The 16,989-nt window shown below is 24.5% G+C and overlaps 3 protein-coding genes across 5 annotated transcripts in view; 1 reads left to right on the forward strand and 2 right to left on the reverse strand.

Moving 5' to 3' along the window:
- Nucleotides 1–16,989, forward strand: part of LOC112687610 (neurobeachin-like protein 1) — a 113,006-nt gene that overhangs the window by 30,980 nt on the left and 65,037 nt on the right. The window lies entirely within an intron of this gene.
- Nucleotides 3,492–4,503, reverse strand: LOC112687613 (cuticle protein 21-like). The gene is made up of 2 exons (XM_025560414.1): nt 4,393–4,503; nt 3,492–4,287 (listed from the first exon to the last, which is right to left on the reverse strand). The coding sequence occupies exons 1-2, from the start codon at nt 4,396–4,398 to the stop codon at nt 3,598–3,600; spliced, it is 696 nt and encodes a 231-aa protein (XP_025416199.1). The 5' UTR covers nt 4,399–4,503; the 3' UTR covers nt 3,492–3,597.
- On the reverse strand, nt 8,135–12,229 carry LOC112687612. 2 transcript variants are annotated; one of them, XM_025560412.1, is made up of 3 exons: nt 12,103–12,229; nt 11,048–11,116; nt 8,135–9,143 (listed from the first exon to the last, which is right to left on the reverse strand). In XM_025560412.1, the coding sequence occupies exons 1-3, from the start codon at nt 12,112–12,114 to the stop codon at nt 8,337–8,339; spliced, it is 888 nt and encodes a 295-aa protein (XP_025416197.1). In that variant the 5' UTR covers nt 12,115–12,229; the 3' UTR covers nt 8,135–8,336. The 2 variants fall into 2 exon arrangements, with proteins under 2 accessions (XP_025416197.1, XP_025416198.1); XM_025560413.1 differs by lacking the exon at nt 11,048–11,116 and having other exon boundaries at nt 8,138–9,143.

The raw sequence follows: 16,989 nt of genomic DNA on the forward strand, positions 1-16,989 counted from the left end.
GTAATAGTTGCATCGAACGTTTTCTGAACGCGCTTAGGTGTTCAGTCACAAATAAATTTAGTCACAATACAAATTGAAAAGAAAGTAGTTTAACTTTATTAAATGTCTGAAATACTACAAATGCTTAAAAATTAATATAATTAATATAAAATGTTCCGACTGTTACGTAAGGCTCTGACTGTAAAACAAGACTGACTCGCCTGTGTTATACACAACGAGTCCTGGCACCGTCCGGCCGAAAGGGCTTGCTCAGCACATTCCGTTTAGGCCGGCGATGGTGTACAATATTACTACTACTAATACATACATTCTACATATAATAAGTAACCAGGGGTTTTTAGTATTCATAACAAAAGTATAGTTTTTTATGACGGACAATTTTTAAGGAAATTTTTAACATTGATAGTTTTTTGGTAATTTTCATTTACTAAGTGTATTATTTTATATGATACTAATTGTGTATCAGTAACTGTTCTGTGGACTTCTATATTAGCACTTGACTGTTAATTTATCATTAAAAACTTTTGTTCTAAGCTTTTTTCCTTTGTTGCAATTGAATATTAAGTAATAAAATTGTACCCGCTGGCATAATAAACTTTAATTAATACCATGTTAAATAATATGATTTTTGGTAATCCAGTATACCCCTATTTTGTATAAATAACTTTTATGTTTCCTCTTTGTTAAGCACTCATGATGCAAACATTATTATAGAAATGCGTTCTTGTTAATTCAAATTAAATACTTTTCAGGTTTTTATTGGATTATTTCTTAATTAAATAGAGTCTATTACGAAGATATACTTATTGAAAAATCTCTTGAGATAATGAAGATAAACAAATTTAGTAATTTTATACGATTAACGGGGATAAGGAGGATAAGGACTACAAATACAGTAGTCACTTGATAATTCGAAATTCAGGGGATTAAGCTGAAAATTCGATTTATAGAGGTTTTCGATTTACGGAGTGTTCGAATAATCCAGGGAAAAAAATTAATTCGAATTAAACAGAGGTGAAAAATGATATGCATCTATTACATTTATTAATTGAAATTTATTTATTATACATATTATATATTATATTTTACATTTTAAAGAAATCTGTTCTTTTTTTTTTTTGTGTTAAATTGTTGGCCACAATCTGGTCCATAGCGTTATTTAACTTACTGAAAGCATTGGAAATTGTATTGCATCCTTTTTCGTACGTTTCAGAATGCTCGAAAAGTTTTCACAATCCTGACATAAAAATGGTAAAATGATACGATTAAAATCTAGATTAGGTAGGTAAGGTACGATCAAATTTATAAACTACGATAATATTTAATTGCCGTGCTTAATAATTTCATTGCGAGTACGTCAAATAGATGTACATATGAATATACTTTATACGAACGTACGTATAATCGTGTTAAAGAAAATTTGAATTAAAGAGGTTCTGGAAAAAAAATTTGAATTGTAGAGTGAGTCCTACCAACAGACATTTCGAATTATCGAGAGGACTGGAATACATGTATTTTCTTCTAATTATAGAGGTTTTCTCAGGGGACTAAGCGTTTAGTTCGATTTATGGAGTTTATCGAACTATCGAGATTCGAATTATCGAGTGACTACTGTATCTTTATTTTAATTACATTTTTTTTTTACTACGAAATGTAAAAAATTACTTTTACTAAATTTAAAAAGTTTATTCTTCTAAAAATGTTAACGTTTTAACTTTTTATTAACTTTCTAATTTTATTTTTTATTTTATAGAAAAATATAATACCTATTATTAAATACCATTGATCATAATAATATCATAATATAGTATACTATAGTATTATATTATAATCAATATTAATACCTACCATAATAGTGGTTTGAAATTATAACGAGATAAGATAATACTATTATATTTAGTATACTATTTATTTTTAAATAAATAAAAAAATATTAAATTATTAAATTAAAACTAGTGTCATTAAAATATGAATATTTGTGTTTCTTTAAATTTCTTAGCTCTGAATCTAATAGAAAAATAAAATTTGATTGACTTTATTACTTTAAAGAAATCGCGATGTGTATGTATCAGGGATGACCAACCCGCGACCCGCGGGCCGCATGTGGCCCATCTTGGAAAGTTTGTGGTCCGCAAGATTTATCAAACATTTAGAAAAAAAATTAATTTTTGTCCCAATAAAATATTCTGGAATGCCCGCACAACGCGGAATCCGTATTATTAACAACGTAATCGCAACAAACTGTTTGATTTATCAACAAAATCTTTGTTCCCTAGTATTGTCGATGAACCATGTTATGCAAGTAGGTAGTCATAAAAATAGTGAATTACATTCGATCACATGCGCTTCCGCACCGACAATTTAAAGAGTTCTTGAAAGAATTGGATTCAGAATACGGTGATAAAAACAATAATAATTCATTCTGTTTATTTCAAATAATTAATACACCAACACTTATTTTGTAATAATAATTAATCCGGTTTAAAATGTTTACTCCAAATTTTTTTTGTTTTGGGGCAAAATACTAATATAATTTTATGTGTGGCCCGCGGGACCATAATGCATTTTCAAAGTGGCCCGTAAGATTATTTGGGTTGGCCACCCCTGGTTATCTACGATAGACACTTTGTCTATTATAAACACTTTTTTGTAATTATATGCTTCTGTACTATTTATCTAGTTTACAACATTTAGATCGGCTTGACAACAGTTTGTTTTTAGACTGTTGTGTAGTAACTAAAGAAGTTTTTACCGCGAAGAAGTTTCCTTCTACAGCACAAGGGAGATGGTTGTTTATTTTCTATGATCTAAATATCAGTATTTTTTTTATCTAAGACAATTTATTAACTGTGAAATTTAACATTGCGATAAAATATTTCTGCTATCAATGCATGTCTCATGATTCAGTGCGACTCAGGTACCTACTTCACTTTTACAAATAGTGTTTATTTAAAGATTTAGTCCTAACTGGATATTTGTATCTATTTTTTTCTGTAATTGGAATTTTGAGAGTTATTTAAATAAGTATACAATAAATAAATTGTGTGTGAATTCCGTTTAGTAATTTTAATAATTGCTTCATGGATATTAAGTACCTAGAAAGTCGAACTAAACGATCTTGATTAGGAATATAAATATGTGGTATGTCTTATTAAAAAAAATTTTTCTTAGAGATGATGAATCGAGTTAAGTTTTAGGGTTGGGCTTGAAATACCTTTATGTACTTAATTCATAGATATATTATTTGATTAAATTATTTGTTTGCCAATTTTTAATCATAGTTATTCATTGTTTATAATTGTGAACCATTTTGTGTAAATACTCAGTTTTTATGCGTTATAAGATTGATTATCTTATTATAAAATCTCAAATAATTTTGGATGCAATCTTCACCAATATTTTTTGATTTTAATGATAATTGTATATAATATAGGATTAAAAAAAAATATATATATATATATTGCCAAGTATATGTATATTCATTTATATTTTTACAGTTTATCATTTAAAAAGAAAATGTATATAATTTAATCGTATCTACTCTACATAAATTAAATTGGAATTTATAGCCAAGTATACATGTGAATTAAATGTTTATCAATAACCAGTTTTAGTCGTTTTAGTTTCGGGCACAGCGAGCGTATTCTTCAGTGGTTTAGTGACCGTAGGCGCATACCTGACTGGTTCAACTTCAATGGTGTCTACTTTGATAGTTTCTACGTCGTCGGTTGAGACTGATGGTACGAAAACGGCTTGTTGTGTGTCTGATTTCTGCACAAATGCGTTGAATCCGTTCGTTGGATCAGCTGTGTAGTCTACGGTTCTTCTGGAGCCATCGGGTTCGATCAAACTGTATCTGCCTTTCACGATATCACCATTTCGGGTTTCTTGTTGGCTTTTAGAGTCACCGGTAATTTGATCTTGGACTTCGTATGCAAAGGAGTATGAAGGGTTTGGCTGTAATTGAGCTTGAGCAGGTACCACTTGTACAATCTTAGCCACCGGAAGTGCCGGTGCGACTAGTTTAGCGGGAGCTACGGGAACAACTTCAGCTCGAGCAGTTGGAACGGCTCTGGCTGGTGTAACAATTTTGGCTGGTGCTGTAGCGACGACTAATTTGGCTTCTGGTTCTGTGTATGCCACCACCGGGGCTGATTGGTAAAACGGTTGCAAATAAGCCCATGGAACAGGTCCGTGTGAGGTTAATGAAGATGTAATGTAAGTTGGCACGGTTCTGATGAAGTCGGCGGAAGCCATGGCAGCTACTAAAGGCAGGATGATGAATACCTAGAAAATATTAAATTATTTTTTTGTTTAAATTATGCTGGTGAATTTTCGTTTTCTTGATCACAGTCAATTTTTTTGATTATAAGATATATATTTTTCACTTACCTTCATGTTGAAGAAGTTGTGTTTTTTTTTTTTAACTGTGAATATTTCTTGTTTATTACTGTTTGTGGTGGTTGATTGTGATGTGATTGAATCTTCAGTAGCACCCGTTTTTATATTGTTGTAAAAGACCCTAGTACCCCACCATTTCTAAGGACATATCGTACGTGTGGACAAATATAATTCATATCGATGAATATGATAATACAATTCTGTCACCGTGATTAGAATTATATTATATTCATGTCTCAAATGACCATGATTCATCTTTATCGTTTGAATTTTGCAATGAAATAGATCATTAAGTACATTTTGTTTTCGAGCCAAATGTACAAATAGAAATCGACTCTTTTTCGTACTTGAGTAATATGATAATTTTTCTTAGGTTTATTTATTGTTTACATTATAGAATTGTCATATTATAGAATTTAATGTAGTGAATAAATAATTAATATTCATTACAAGGTACGTGTTAAAAACATCAAATGTTATAATATTTTTAAAATATATAATATGCAAATCAATATTTTTATTTGATAACAAAGTTTTGAGAAAAAGAATAATTGGCAAGCTTTAATTATTTGTTTGTGATGGAGTAACACCTGAATAGTAAGAATGCGTACGTGAAAGATTGTCCGACACGCGTGTATCGAGGACGTTTTATGGCGCATATTGCATACTTGATTTGGATCTAGGCCGTGGATGAGTAAATTTACATTTTTCCAGGTGGAAGCTCAACACTTTAGTGAATTGTTTTGTAGGCTCCTTGTGTAGAAAAATGCTTATTAAATCATATTACATTGAAAATAATTAATACGTATTGTGTAGAATATCAATATATTATTTTTAAAACAAAACAATAATATTATGATAATATTATGATCTTGAATTTACCAAAGATATATTTTATATTTCCCGCGAAAACCACAAGACTAAAATATATAATAGTTACTCCAAACAATACAATCCTTACATTTTTGTCTTATATTTTATTTTTAAAGTTAATATTTTTCGTAAAATTAAAATTATTTAATCGTTTCTTACAATTAATTTGATAATTTTCTATTTAATATTCAGTTTTAAGTTGTGAAAATATTTAATACATTTATTAACTAAATTTATCATTGCTAAACTGTTTTATATTATCTACCATTAGTACTACTAGAAGTATCTACTAGTATCAACCACAGAAAACTATTTTTTTAACTTTATTGGATTTTGTGAATATTTAAAAAATTTTAAATGTCTAATACAAAATTTAAAATAGATTACAATTATTTGTACACAGAAGATTACTGCAAGTATTAAAAATATATATTTACATAAGACAATAATACTTAGATGATTTAATGGTGAATTAAAACATATATAAAAAAATAAATATAAAAACATATTTTTCCTTGTTAGCAAACATTTTAATTTTTAATTTAAGATTTTACTTATTATCGATTTTTAATTTCAATCCTAAGTTATTTTAGAAATTCCATGTTAACAAAAAAAAATTTTTTACATAAAAATAAAAGCCATACTTAATATTTTTATCTTATATACACACTAAACTTATATTACTCAAATAAATTTAATATATTTATATTTCATTTATGTTATATTTATATTTCATGTTAGACTAAATATAAATGCAATTTCAGATGTACCAGAACTAAGAAACTAAAAAAAAAAAATAACCAAAATATAATGATGGATTTTTCATTAATATTTTATATAGCCTTTTTAATTTTAATATAAAAAATATCGAAGTTATAAAATAATAATTTGTAGGTACATTATAGTTGAAAATTTATTTTTTAGTTAATTTGTTAATTTGCCTCATACTATCAAATTATAAATGCTAATAATTGATATTCAATCATTTTTGTGAGTATAATAAAATCCAGTGAAGTTAGTTAAAACCATGATAACTAATATTAAATAATTAATAGTCATTGTAAAATAAATATACTACTAATGAGATAATTAATTAAACTAATTAAAGTAACTTATTTATTAATCCGTATATTTTAAAACAGTGTAGTAGTTCTAAATATTACATTGTATATGTTGTAATTATATTCTAATTAATAGTTTGAATGCATCTAATTTTTATATATATATACATAATTATATATATAAAAATAATCTCATATAACCATTAGTTTATTTCTTTTTAGCATTCATAAACATTGTTTAATATTTGTTACTTTGTAGTTCAATTTTTTTCTTATATTTTTATAGATTATTAATTTTAGATAACAATGTTCAAATGTTCATGTACAGTCAATTTTAAATATACAATCCTTTAATATTTATTTAAAAAAATAAATAATTGAAAAAGGCATATTAGTCTATACTTAAGGTATTAAAAGTTGTAAACCACATGTATAAAGTAATAAATAATAAGTAATATGTTTGTACTTTATTGTAAAGTAATAATTAGTACCATTATGAAATTATCTCAATTGTGTTATTTTCATAATAATTAATTAGTTGCATAGGGGTGTAAAGATTCTTGTTTCCGGTGTGGTTTTAATTTTTTTTTTGATCACTTACTCCCTTATAAAACCCTGCCTTAAAAAAAAAAAATAGATATACAAAACATAAGTAAGTAGAAATAAAATTTATTAGAAAAATGTATGTACAATCTACTAATTATCAATGAACGCCAGTCCCCGCAATTTTTATTTTTTTGTAATTTGATAAAATTGTTAAAAAAACTTTTGATTTTCCAAAAAAAAAGAGTTATTAGCCCTTTTTACCTAAGTATCTTGTACCTACATAATAAAAAAGTCTCAGGTGTGGCAATAGCCCTAAAAGCCACACCCATTCGCACGCCTATGATAAGCTAGATTATGTGCTTAAATCTTTACTAGTTTTTTTGTGGAACCCTTAAAATATATTGATGGCTAGACTATGTTATACCCCTATGCTACTCTAATTTCACTGAATAATATTATAGGCTTCATGCGGTACTTTAATAGTGCTCTAATCTTGTAAATTAAATTAATTTCTTTGTTTCGTAAAACTTATGGCAGTTACACACTGAACGTTTTCGACGCCGCATTTTGCAGCGTTTCACTACTTATTCTTTTGGATTCTGTCTCAATTCCTTAGATATTACTTGAAACTGTCCTTTGTACAGCCTTTTTAAGTGAAATGAATGTACATATCAACGAAGCTTGGTTTTTTTTCTGAATTTCATATATTGCATAAACAAGACAAACAGCTTCTACTTCATTCAAATTGTTTAGTATGTTCATATTTTAATAAAAATCAAAAAACTATTTTGTAATTGCGTGATGGCATTGAACGAAAGCCGAGTAATGAATGATCACTTGCAAGTTGCAAGATATGCGTGAAAAATTAAATTTTTATTTTCCCGCGCGTCTGAAAACAGCAAACATAGTCTACGTGTGTAAGATATGCATGTAGCGTTTTAAACACGCTGCGTCGAAACGAAAATACTTGTCGTGTAACCGGCTTAAATAAAATAAACTATACTTTTGCGTACTACTACACTAAGTATAACAATATAACATGATAATTAATTCCAGTTTTTCTGATCAATTTGAATTTTAATTATACAATTAAATATTTGTTATTTTTCAAGTTCTTTAAATTTTATAAAACAAATATTAAATGGTAATCATACATAAAATATTTTCAAATTAAAAAAAAAAAAAAAAATTATCTTCGAACAGAATTATACTAATATAATATAACAATATGACTATTCTATTTCGTTTTCGTTATTATTCATGTGACAAATAATATTTGTAATATTGATATTGGAATTTACTAGTATACTGTTTATTATTAATAACAACAATATAGGTATATTAAAAAATATTTACTCTACTTATTTAAAAATATAAAAATTATTTTCGTTTTTATGGTCGATTTGCATTCATTATTCCACCACCGTATTATATTCAGCTGTTAGTTATTTGCCATTATGGTTTTAATGTTGTTACATTTCCATTTTTATTGGTCACGTTGTTTGATGTTTCTAAATTTGTTATATTCATATATTGTTTTTTCAATTCCGTTTTCGTTATGTTCATACCAGACCTTAAAACTATTGGATTTGAATCAGTAGACACACTTGTTTCGTTCTTTTGACGAGTTTCTTTCGTATTCTGTTTTTGGACCACTGTGTTGGCATTTGGAGTGTTCGTGTATTCAAAAACCGTTTGGATCCTAGTTAAGCCGGACAACTTATTATTATAATTACCCGATGTATTATCGTTATCGCTTGACTCGCGCTGATCATTTGAATTTTCAATATTGTCGTCAATTATTTGATAACCGTAACTGTACCGAGACGTCGGTTGACTCTCAACATGCGTCTCTGAGTACATCGTAGTGGGAGGATAGTGTTTTTGCTTGGATCGATTTTCGGTTCGTGAATTTGAATACGTTTTTGTGACTTGCCGTGCAGTTGACCTATGTTGGTGGCTAAGGTTTGAACTTTGCAATGGATCATAACTTTTAGATGTTCGTTGATTTTCGCTGTCGGGTATAAAATATTGTATGGGAGCTTGGACAGAGTGATTTATTAGCGGTATTTTTCCAGTATTTATTACTAGTGGTACTACTTGATACTGATCCAAAGGCATCGGATAATGAAGCGATTCGTAAGAAATGCCAGATGGTGCTGGCAATAAGAGTATTGGGTTTAACAAATCGATATTTTGATCGGGTGGTATTTGAAAAGTATGTTTTGCGTAGAAAGAAACCAAGATTAACATACTCCAAGCCTGTAACAAAAAAAAAAAAAAATATTTTTTATTTTTTAGAGCTATTAATTTTCATTACTTAAACAATTGTTTTTATGATATATAATTTATTTCAAACATGAGTATTTCATTTGCGCGTATTTAGCGTATTATAAAAGCGTGTTCAAAAATGTATAGGTGCTTGCCACTAATAATTTATATCTAATACGTCCTTGAAAATAATTTAAGTGAAGTATCGTTTGTGGTTGATTTAACAAAATGAAATTGATAAAAAATTATCAATTGGTAACGGCCTAACTTCTGATTAATGATAATAAGATTGTATTGAAATATCTTGCTTGATATATTATTTTTTTCACAATACCTGTGTATAAAAACAGACGTGAAATCGAGTAATTGCATATTTCGCCACTATTTCTTTGGAATTTAATGTATAATTTAATCAAAAACAAGTCCCTAAGTCCGCGTGTCTAGAATTTATAATTTACACCAACAGTGTCTGTTGTCTATTAATAATAAATCAGCGTACTTGTATTGATTTAAGCTATGTATTTTACATTGTAGGTATTAATGTTTAAATATTTATAACATTTAAATACATATCAACAACATTCGTGCATTTTTAATATTATAATATGTGTTGGTTGATATTTTTAACATTCATTAATTGCAGATGTTTGAGAAATATATTATAAGTTATTTCATATACTAAAAATTAAACACATTTGTTATATAAATATCATATTCATTAGATATTATTTATAAAATTTTGAGTTTATGCAGTTTGTTTGTTTGTTAAATATAGTAAATTCAGGTGATATAGTTACAGATGATTCAAAAATGTACTGATTTTTATCAAAATATATGATGTGTTATTTTCGAAATTATCTAAAAGTATTTAACGTTATTAATCAATCTAAACAACTTGTCAAAAATTGCCAAAATAATAAAAAATAAATAAACTAAAGAATTTCAAAATTATTAAATTTGTAACTATAAAGCGTGATTTAGAGTATATTAACTGTAGTAAAATAAATATCTCGCAATTCATATACTTAGTAAATATATTTATCAAACGTGATAATATAATAAAGTTGTGATTGTAAAAGCATACTTTAAAATGTTCAAAGAAATATCTTATCAATTCAAATGAATTTATCTTGTTCAATTGAACTCACTATTATGTCTGTTTTAATTTTCGAATAAAACTGCAGAACTGTTCATTAATAAATAATAAACTTAAAATGTAGATAATATTTTTAACTTATTGATGGAATTTAATAATTACTCGTAATAAGTTTTTTTATAGCTACTCTGTAGCAAATTTTAATTTTAATATTATTTAATAACATAATTTACATACAGTCTCTGTGTAGTTTGTATAGAATATTGATAATTTATCATCATTCAGAATTGTTTATTTAATTCAATGTTAAAAAATGTATCGTATATAATACTATACTTTGTCTAAATTATCTAAATTAATTTCGAATACATAAAACCTATTAATGCTTTGTTATAAAATAAAAATAATATTTGAAGTATAATAAACATTTATAAATCATAAATAAATATAAATTTTAACTGAGTATTTATTATAAAATATTTGTATTGTATACAGTTTTTTTTTAATCATCTATAAGTTAAACATATTTAAATTTTTTAATTATATTATTTGGGCTTCATAACTTGTTATTTTTATTTTCTTTCATATTTTAATTTAAAATTAATTTTGTAGTTTTTCAAATAAAAACCATATTTTGAATCAAAATATATTTTTATATTCAATATATTTCAAATATATTACAAAACTACATTTTCTTCTATTCTTAAATTTCTAAAATAATATTAAAATATTTAGTTTCCTCTACGGTAAAATGTAATTTAAAGTTTCTATATAATGAAAATGTTATTATGTCACTTACTTTATTGGGTTCATTGAAAAATAACTCTCCTATTAAATGAGAATGCTTGATTGTTTTTATTAATTTTGCCTGAAATTAACATCTATTATATTTGTTATTTTTGTATTGATATTATGTAATGTGTTAAGTAGGTATAGTTTTAGTTTTATTTATGAATTTGATACCTACTTAACTTGACCGATAATTTATTTATTACATCCAACAGTGTATAACACACTTTTATATATAATAACTAGATAATATATTAATATTATATTTTAATATAATATTTATATTTATATTACATATAATATATTAAAGAAATAATGGAAATGTAGTTTTTTCTTTTAAGTTAAAAAAAGTAAATGTTTATTTTTGATAAAATGTAATTCTAGAATTTAGTTTCATATTTAGTTTGGAGAATTTTTTCTTATACTATTTTACAGTTAATACGGTTAAATTTTGTTATTGCAGAAAATTGAGGTTTATAGTCAGTGCTACTATGGAAATTATTATGATTCACAACAACACAATATTTAACTGTATAAAATAATCAGAAAACAAGTTTCAATGAAATAAGCTGTATTTCCTTTATATTTGTGTTATACTTTATAGACGCATATAGCCGCTTCCACGTCCCATTTATAAAATATATAAAAAATATATAAGTACAGATATATTAATAGCTATTTAATAAAATATAATAAACATTACCGTATTAAGCCTGAGAAAAAAAAAAAATTTTAATTCAAAGGAATCGTAATATAGGCCATGGAGTAATAGCTTTTATGATTCGCACGTAATTATTTGTTCATTCTACTATAATATATTAATTTTACGTGACCTGTTTACTAATTATATTTTTATTAATTTGTAGAAGGATGACAATAAAAATAAAAATGTTAATTATTTAACTAAAAAATTATGATTAAAATCTAAAATGTTATTTATTTATATAAAAATTTGGCTCTTAAACTCTTGTTGTCTATTGATTAATAATATTATTAAAATATTTTGTTTTATTTAATTTTAAAATAATTATAATAAAGTTTAAAAAATGTATATAATAAACTTACCGAAGCTTCCATGGTCCAAATTATTATTTTTATGAATTGCGCTAATGAAACATTTCTTTGCAATTACACAAATAGATATATATATTTATATATTTATGTATGTATGTATGTGTGATAGTTTATATAATGTTTATTCCATACTAGAGTTCGATATTCATATATTCTAGAAATGCTGGGAGTCCAATTATATATATCCCATATTGTTGTTTATTTCAGAAGGGGTTTCCGTGTCAAATAACCAGAACGATTCGTATTATATTTTATAAAAATATCATTGACCAAAAAATAATTAAAATTTTGTTGAAATAATTACTGTAGTACATTTAATGAATATGAACAGAATTTAAAATAAATTTCGACTTAAAAAAATGTTCTTATTCAAATTATTTCTTAAATTAGTATTATTCGTAATATAATAACTTAAAATTATTATTAAAACTGTAAATTTTATAAATAATTGAACTTTTAACTAAAATTGATATTGGTTCTTAAAATCATAAAAATGTTTATTTTTATTTTTATATCAGTCATTTACAATTTTTTTAAATAGTTTCATATTTTTAACATAAATTCAAAATAGATTTTATCATTTATGTCTGTATTATGGTTAATTTTTCACGACTATTAACACTAAGATATAAAATTATTTTCATTCTAGCAAGTATTAAAAAAATATCTAAATATTAATAATGTGTTTCCAAATTGAGATATTTAATTTATTATTAATTTACTATGTTCTTTTTTAATTGTACATTATGGAATTATAGTTTATTGTTTAAAATATGGTCAGAAACCAAAAATTTGGTACATTTGCAGATTAACTTTTTTATTTATAAATTTTATTATGAAAGTACTTACTTTAATTTGAAGTGTAAGATGATATTTTTTGTATATTAAAAATTATTTTTTTAGTATACATTATATTAAATTTTAAAATATTTATGTTTCTGTATTATGGATGAGAGTTTCTAATATTTTCATACTTATAATGTTTGAGTTTAGAGTTATGTGGACAGCAAATAAATCTGTTTTAAGGTTCACGGAAGTCGATTTAATCATTTTTATTGTATATTTTATATATTTTGATTGTTTGCATACTTTATAGTTTTATTCTATAATTTGAAAATCATTTAATACTCTATGTATAGAGACTTGTGACTAGTGATTTTATAAGTCAGATAAAACATATTTATAAAAATCATGATTTGTTTTAGAAAATGTCTTCTCATACGCCCAGTGGTATTAATGTGTTTCATAGTCCATAAACTAACATATTAAGTTATGCTCTTAAATTTCACCACATAAGACTTAAGCGATGTTTACAATTGCTCTTATTTATCTATTAAATTATTATTTTTTTGTTCAAAATATTAATAGTAAAAGAAATAGTTTTGAAATGTATTCATTTTTAACAAAATCTAATATATTTTTACAAATTTCTACAACTAATAAATAATAATAATACTTTATACTACTTAAAATTATGTAATGCATTAAAAAATATTGTAATTGAACAAGAAAAGGATATTAATAATTAAGTATATAATAATGATAAAATTAGACATTAGAAACTATAAAAATGTTCAAGTAATATTTGTTATTTAATTTTTCAAGTCACAAAATATGGCTATCATTAGTTTTCTCGAAATTATTCTCTTATATAAACTTATTAACCCCAATAAAAATAGTTATCATCCCATGAACTTTTACTTAACAATAAATTATATAAATAGTGTAAATGCATACATACTTTATGTCGTACATGAAATTAGTTATGAGTTACATAAATAAGTTATGGGGCATATGCAGACATATAACAGGTATTTTCAATATTGTTTTTCTATTATGTGTCGTTAATATATTTAACAAACAAGAAGAGGACAAAAGTTATAATTCATATAAATTACATTCATCTAAACCAGGCATGTTAAGCTCAAGTATTAAATGGGCCGAATATATTGAATAGTTTCCTACGCGGGCCGCACATAAAAATTTAACGAAAAAAAATAATGTACTATTATATATGTTTACATATAAAACCATCAATAAAACTTACTCGATTACAGTTTATCAGAATATAATACATAATAAGGTATACCAAATATAATATTTTTCAAGAGTCTAAGATAGTTGCGACGTGACATTAATATTTTATAATTTTCTTACTGTTAATTTTTTATTTTATCGATTGACATTGGTAGCCGCAGGCCACAAAAAAATTAGCCGTGGGCAACATGCTTGACCTAAACATTTAATCATGGCAAAATGTGGAATTCTATTTAAAAGTATAAGTACAGTTACAATAATCTATAAAAAAAATCGTACTATTTTATTTGCTGCTTTTCAGTCTTTCAATTAAGTGTTAATATATTATAAAATTTTGATTACAAAAATAAAAATAAGAAATAAAATGATTTTTCAAATTTTTTACATATGTTATGTATAGTGTCCAATTATTATGATCGAAACTATTTAAAAACCATCAAACATTTGTATAAGACATAGTAACGTACTTTACATCTGTACTATATATATAATGCAAATATATCTTTATATATTTATATTAGGTAGAGCTTAAAAATTATTTACATCAAAATAAAATAAAATTAACTCAGGTTGTGTATAATATAGAAATATAATAAGTTATTAGAGAATTAATATGATTATGCAATTGCTACTTTCTTGAAATAAATAATTTTATCTTCTATATATATATATATAATTATAGATTAAAAAAAAAAGTATTATATAGCCAATACATTTGTATTAGTTAAATTATGGTTTTATACTTTAAATATTTCGTATAATATCAGTTTAGAATTATAGGTATATAAATGTTCATCAAATATATTATTATAAGTTAATTAAGAATAAAAAAATATACCATTTAATTTTGTTAATACTTATTAAATGTCATGTAGTTAGTTGTTTAATTTATATTAAAAAAAATAAAATAAAATGATTCTTTGTAAATAGAAAGTATTTCTTAGCATATTTGATTGAAATATTAAAATTGACTGTTGATAACTGCCTAATAAACAATCAATTGTATTATGATAATTTACATTTTTTGTTATTGAAATCCTGAATAATCAAAATCGTTCATTAAGACTTTTCGCAGCTTTGAAACAATGCTATTTTAATCTCGAAAATATGGGAACAAAAATTTAATTAATTACATATTTGATCTACTTTGATTAGTCATAGTTATTAATTTTATTGAAAACACATACTATTTTGCCTAATATTTTAGTATTTGATTAAGTTGTAGATAATTTAAAAAGATTACAGTAATTTTATGGTTTTTTTTTTTTTTTTTTTTTTATTGTACTTATACATATTTGGCGTTAATACGGCGTTTATATTATGCAATATAAATACAGAAAAATAATTATAATTTGCGCACGGTGAAAGCGCCTTTTATTTTTCAAATACTGTTTTATATGTTTGCATGTAATGTGTTACTTGGTTTTAATTTATAAACAATCGCAGTCAGTTTTAAATGATACATTTATTATATGGTATTATAAATTGTATTAAAAACAATATTTATAATCAATTAAATTAGTGAAATTTAATGATAAGGAATTATAATTTCGTTATTGATTAAATTTAATTATTTTTTAGTTACCATAATATTTCTTTAATACATTTGATTAACATACTTATGATTTTCCGTTGTGTTTGTGTGCAATTTTTAAAAATTGAATGTTTACTTTGTACTTCCTTAGTTTACTAGATCGCTTATATATTAATACGATATTGATACGTATCATCGGTATCAACATTCGAGAAATTAAGAAAATTGAAATATACTTTTTATGAAATATACTTTTTACTTATTATTTTTACTTTAGATTAGATTTTTTATTCAGGTAGTAACTGTAATAGTCTGATATTTAGTTATCACCAGTTTTGCTGGTTACTAGTTCATTAGTATTACTTGATAGCAAATAAAATACGATTCTTCAGATATAACTACTAAGTACTAGAAGTATATTCTACAAATGTTTAATGGTATTAAATTAGATTGTATTTGACATGTTTTTCTTTATTTTAATGAATGTTCTTTATCTTTTATACAATTTACAGCTTAAAATAAGATTTTATAAAATGATAAAAAAAACCTACTATTTGATTAACGTTTTTTATCTATCGCATTAACTAGATTATATAAATAAGTGCTCATTTCTCGTACAAAAATGTAAATTTGTATTTTACAAGGCGTTTTTTTCATATGAAGTAATATATTAAAATTCCATTTAGAAGTATGTATATTGCATACAACAAACGCCGTATATTATTTTTATTGTTTGAGTAGCATATGATAATATAATAATATATATTATTTTCAATAAGTAACTGGTAAAATAATATCTCATTGTTTATTAAAAATTCACTAATACATATATTTTTTCTATCTTCTGATGAGTTTTCGCATTTGAATATTTATTTTTTTTTTTTTTTTCTAAGATTATATAACCAGTGGAAAATACTCAGTTGTCAGTACAACAATATTAATTACTACAGTAGTAATTCAATGATATTCTATATTTATAATCAAATACTTAATTTACGATAGGTATAATTCTGACCAATATGGTTAATATTTGTATATAATTTATTTATATAATGTATTAACTACGTGATCAAATTTACCCATTCTAATCAATCTAAAACTTTATTATTATACTATTTAAATCTGAATACTTCAATGTTTTTTCACTGATATATATTATTATCATTATATTTTACTAGTTCTAAATATCGAGGACCAACTTCTAAAATGCGCTTATTTATAGGCTAAGGTTTATTAGCTAATTTCTTAACTATTTCATTCCGTTGGATATCCGTATGCTGGGAAACTTATGAATACCAATTTATTTT

Source organism: Sipha flava, unplaced genomic scaffold, assembly GCF_003268045.1.
Source record: "Sipha flava isolate LNK unplaced genomic scaffold, YSA_version1 35a_pilon_pilon, whole genome shotgun sequence".
Lineage (NCBI taxonomy): Eukaryota > Metazoa > Arthropoda > Insecta > Hemiptera > Aphididae > Sipha > Sipha flava.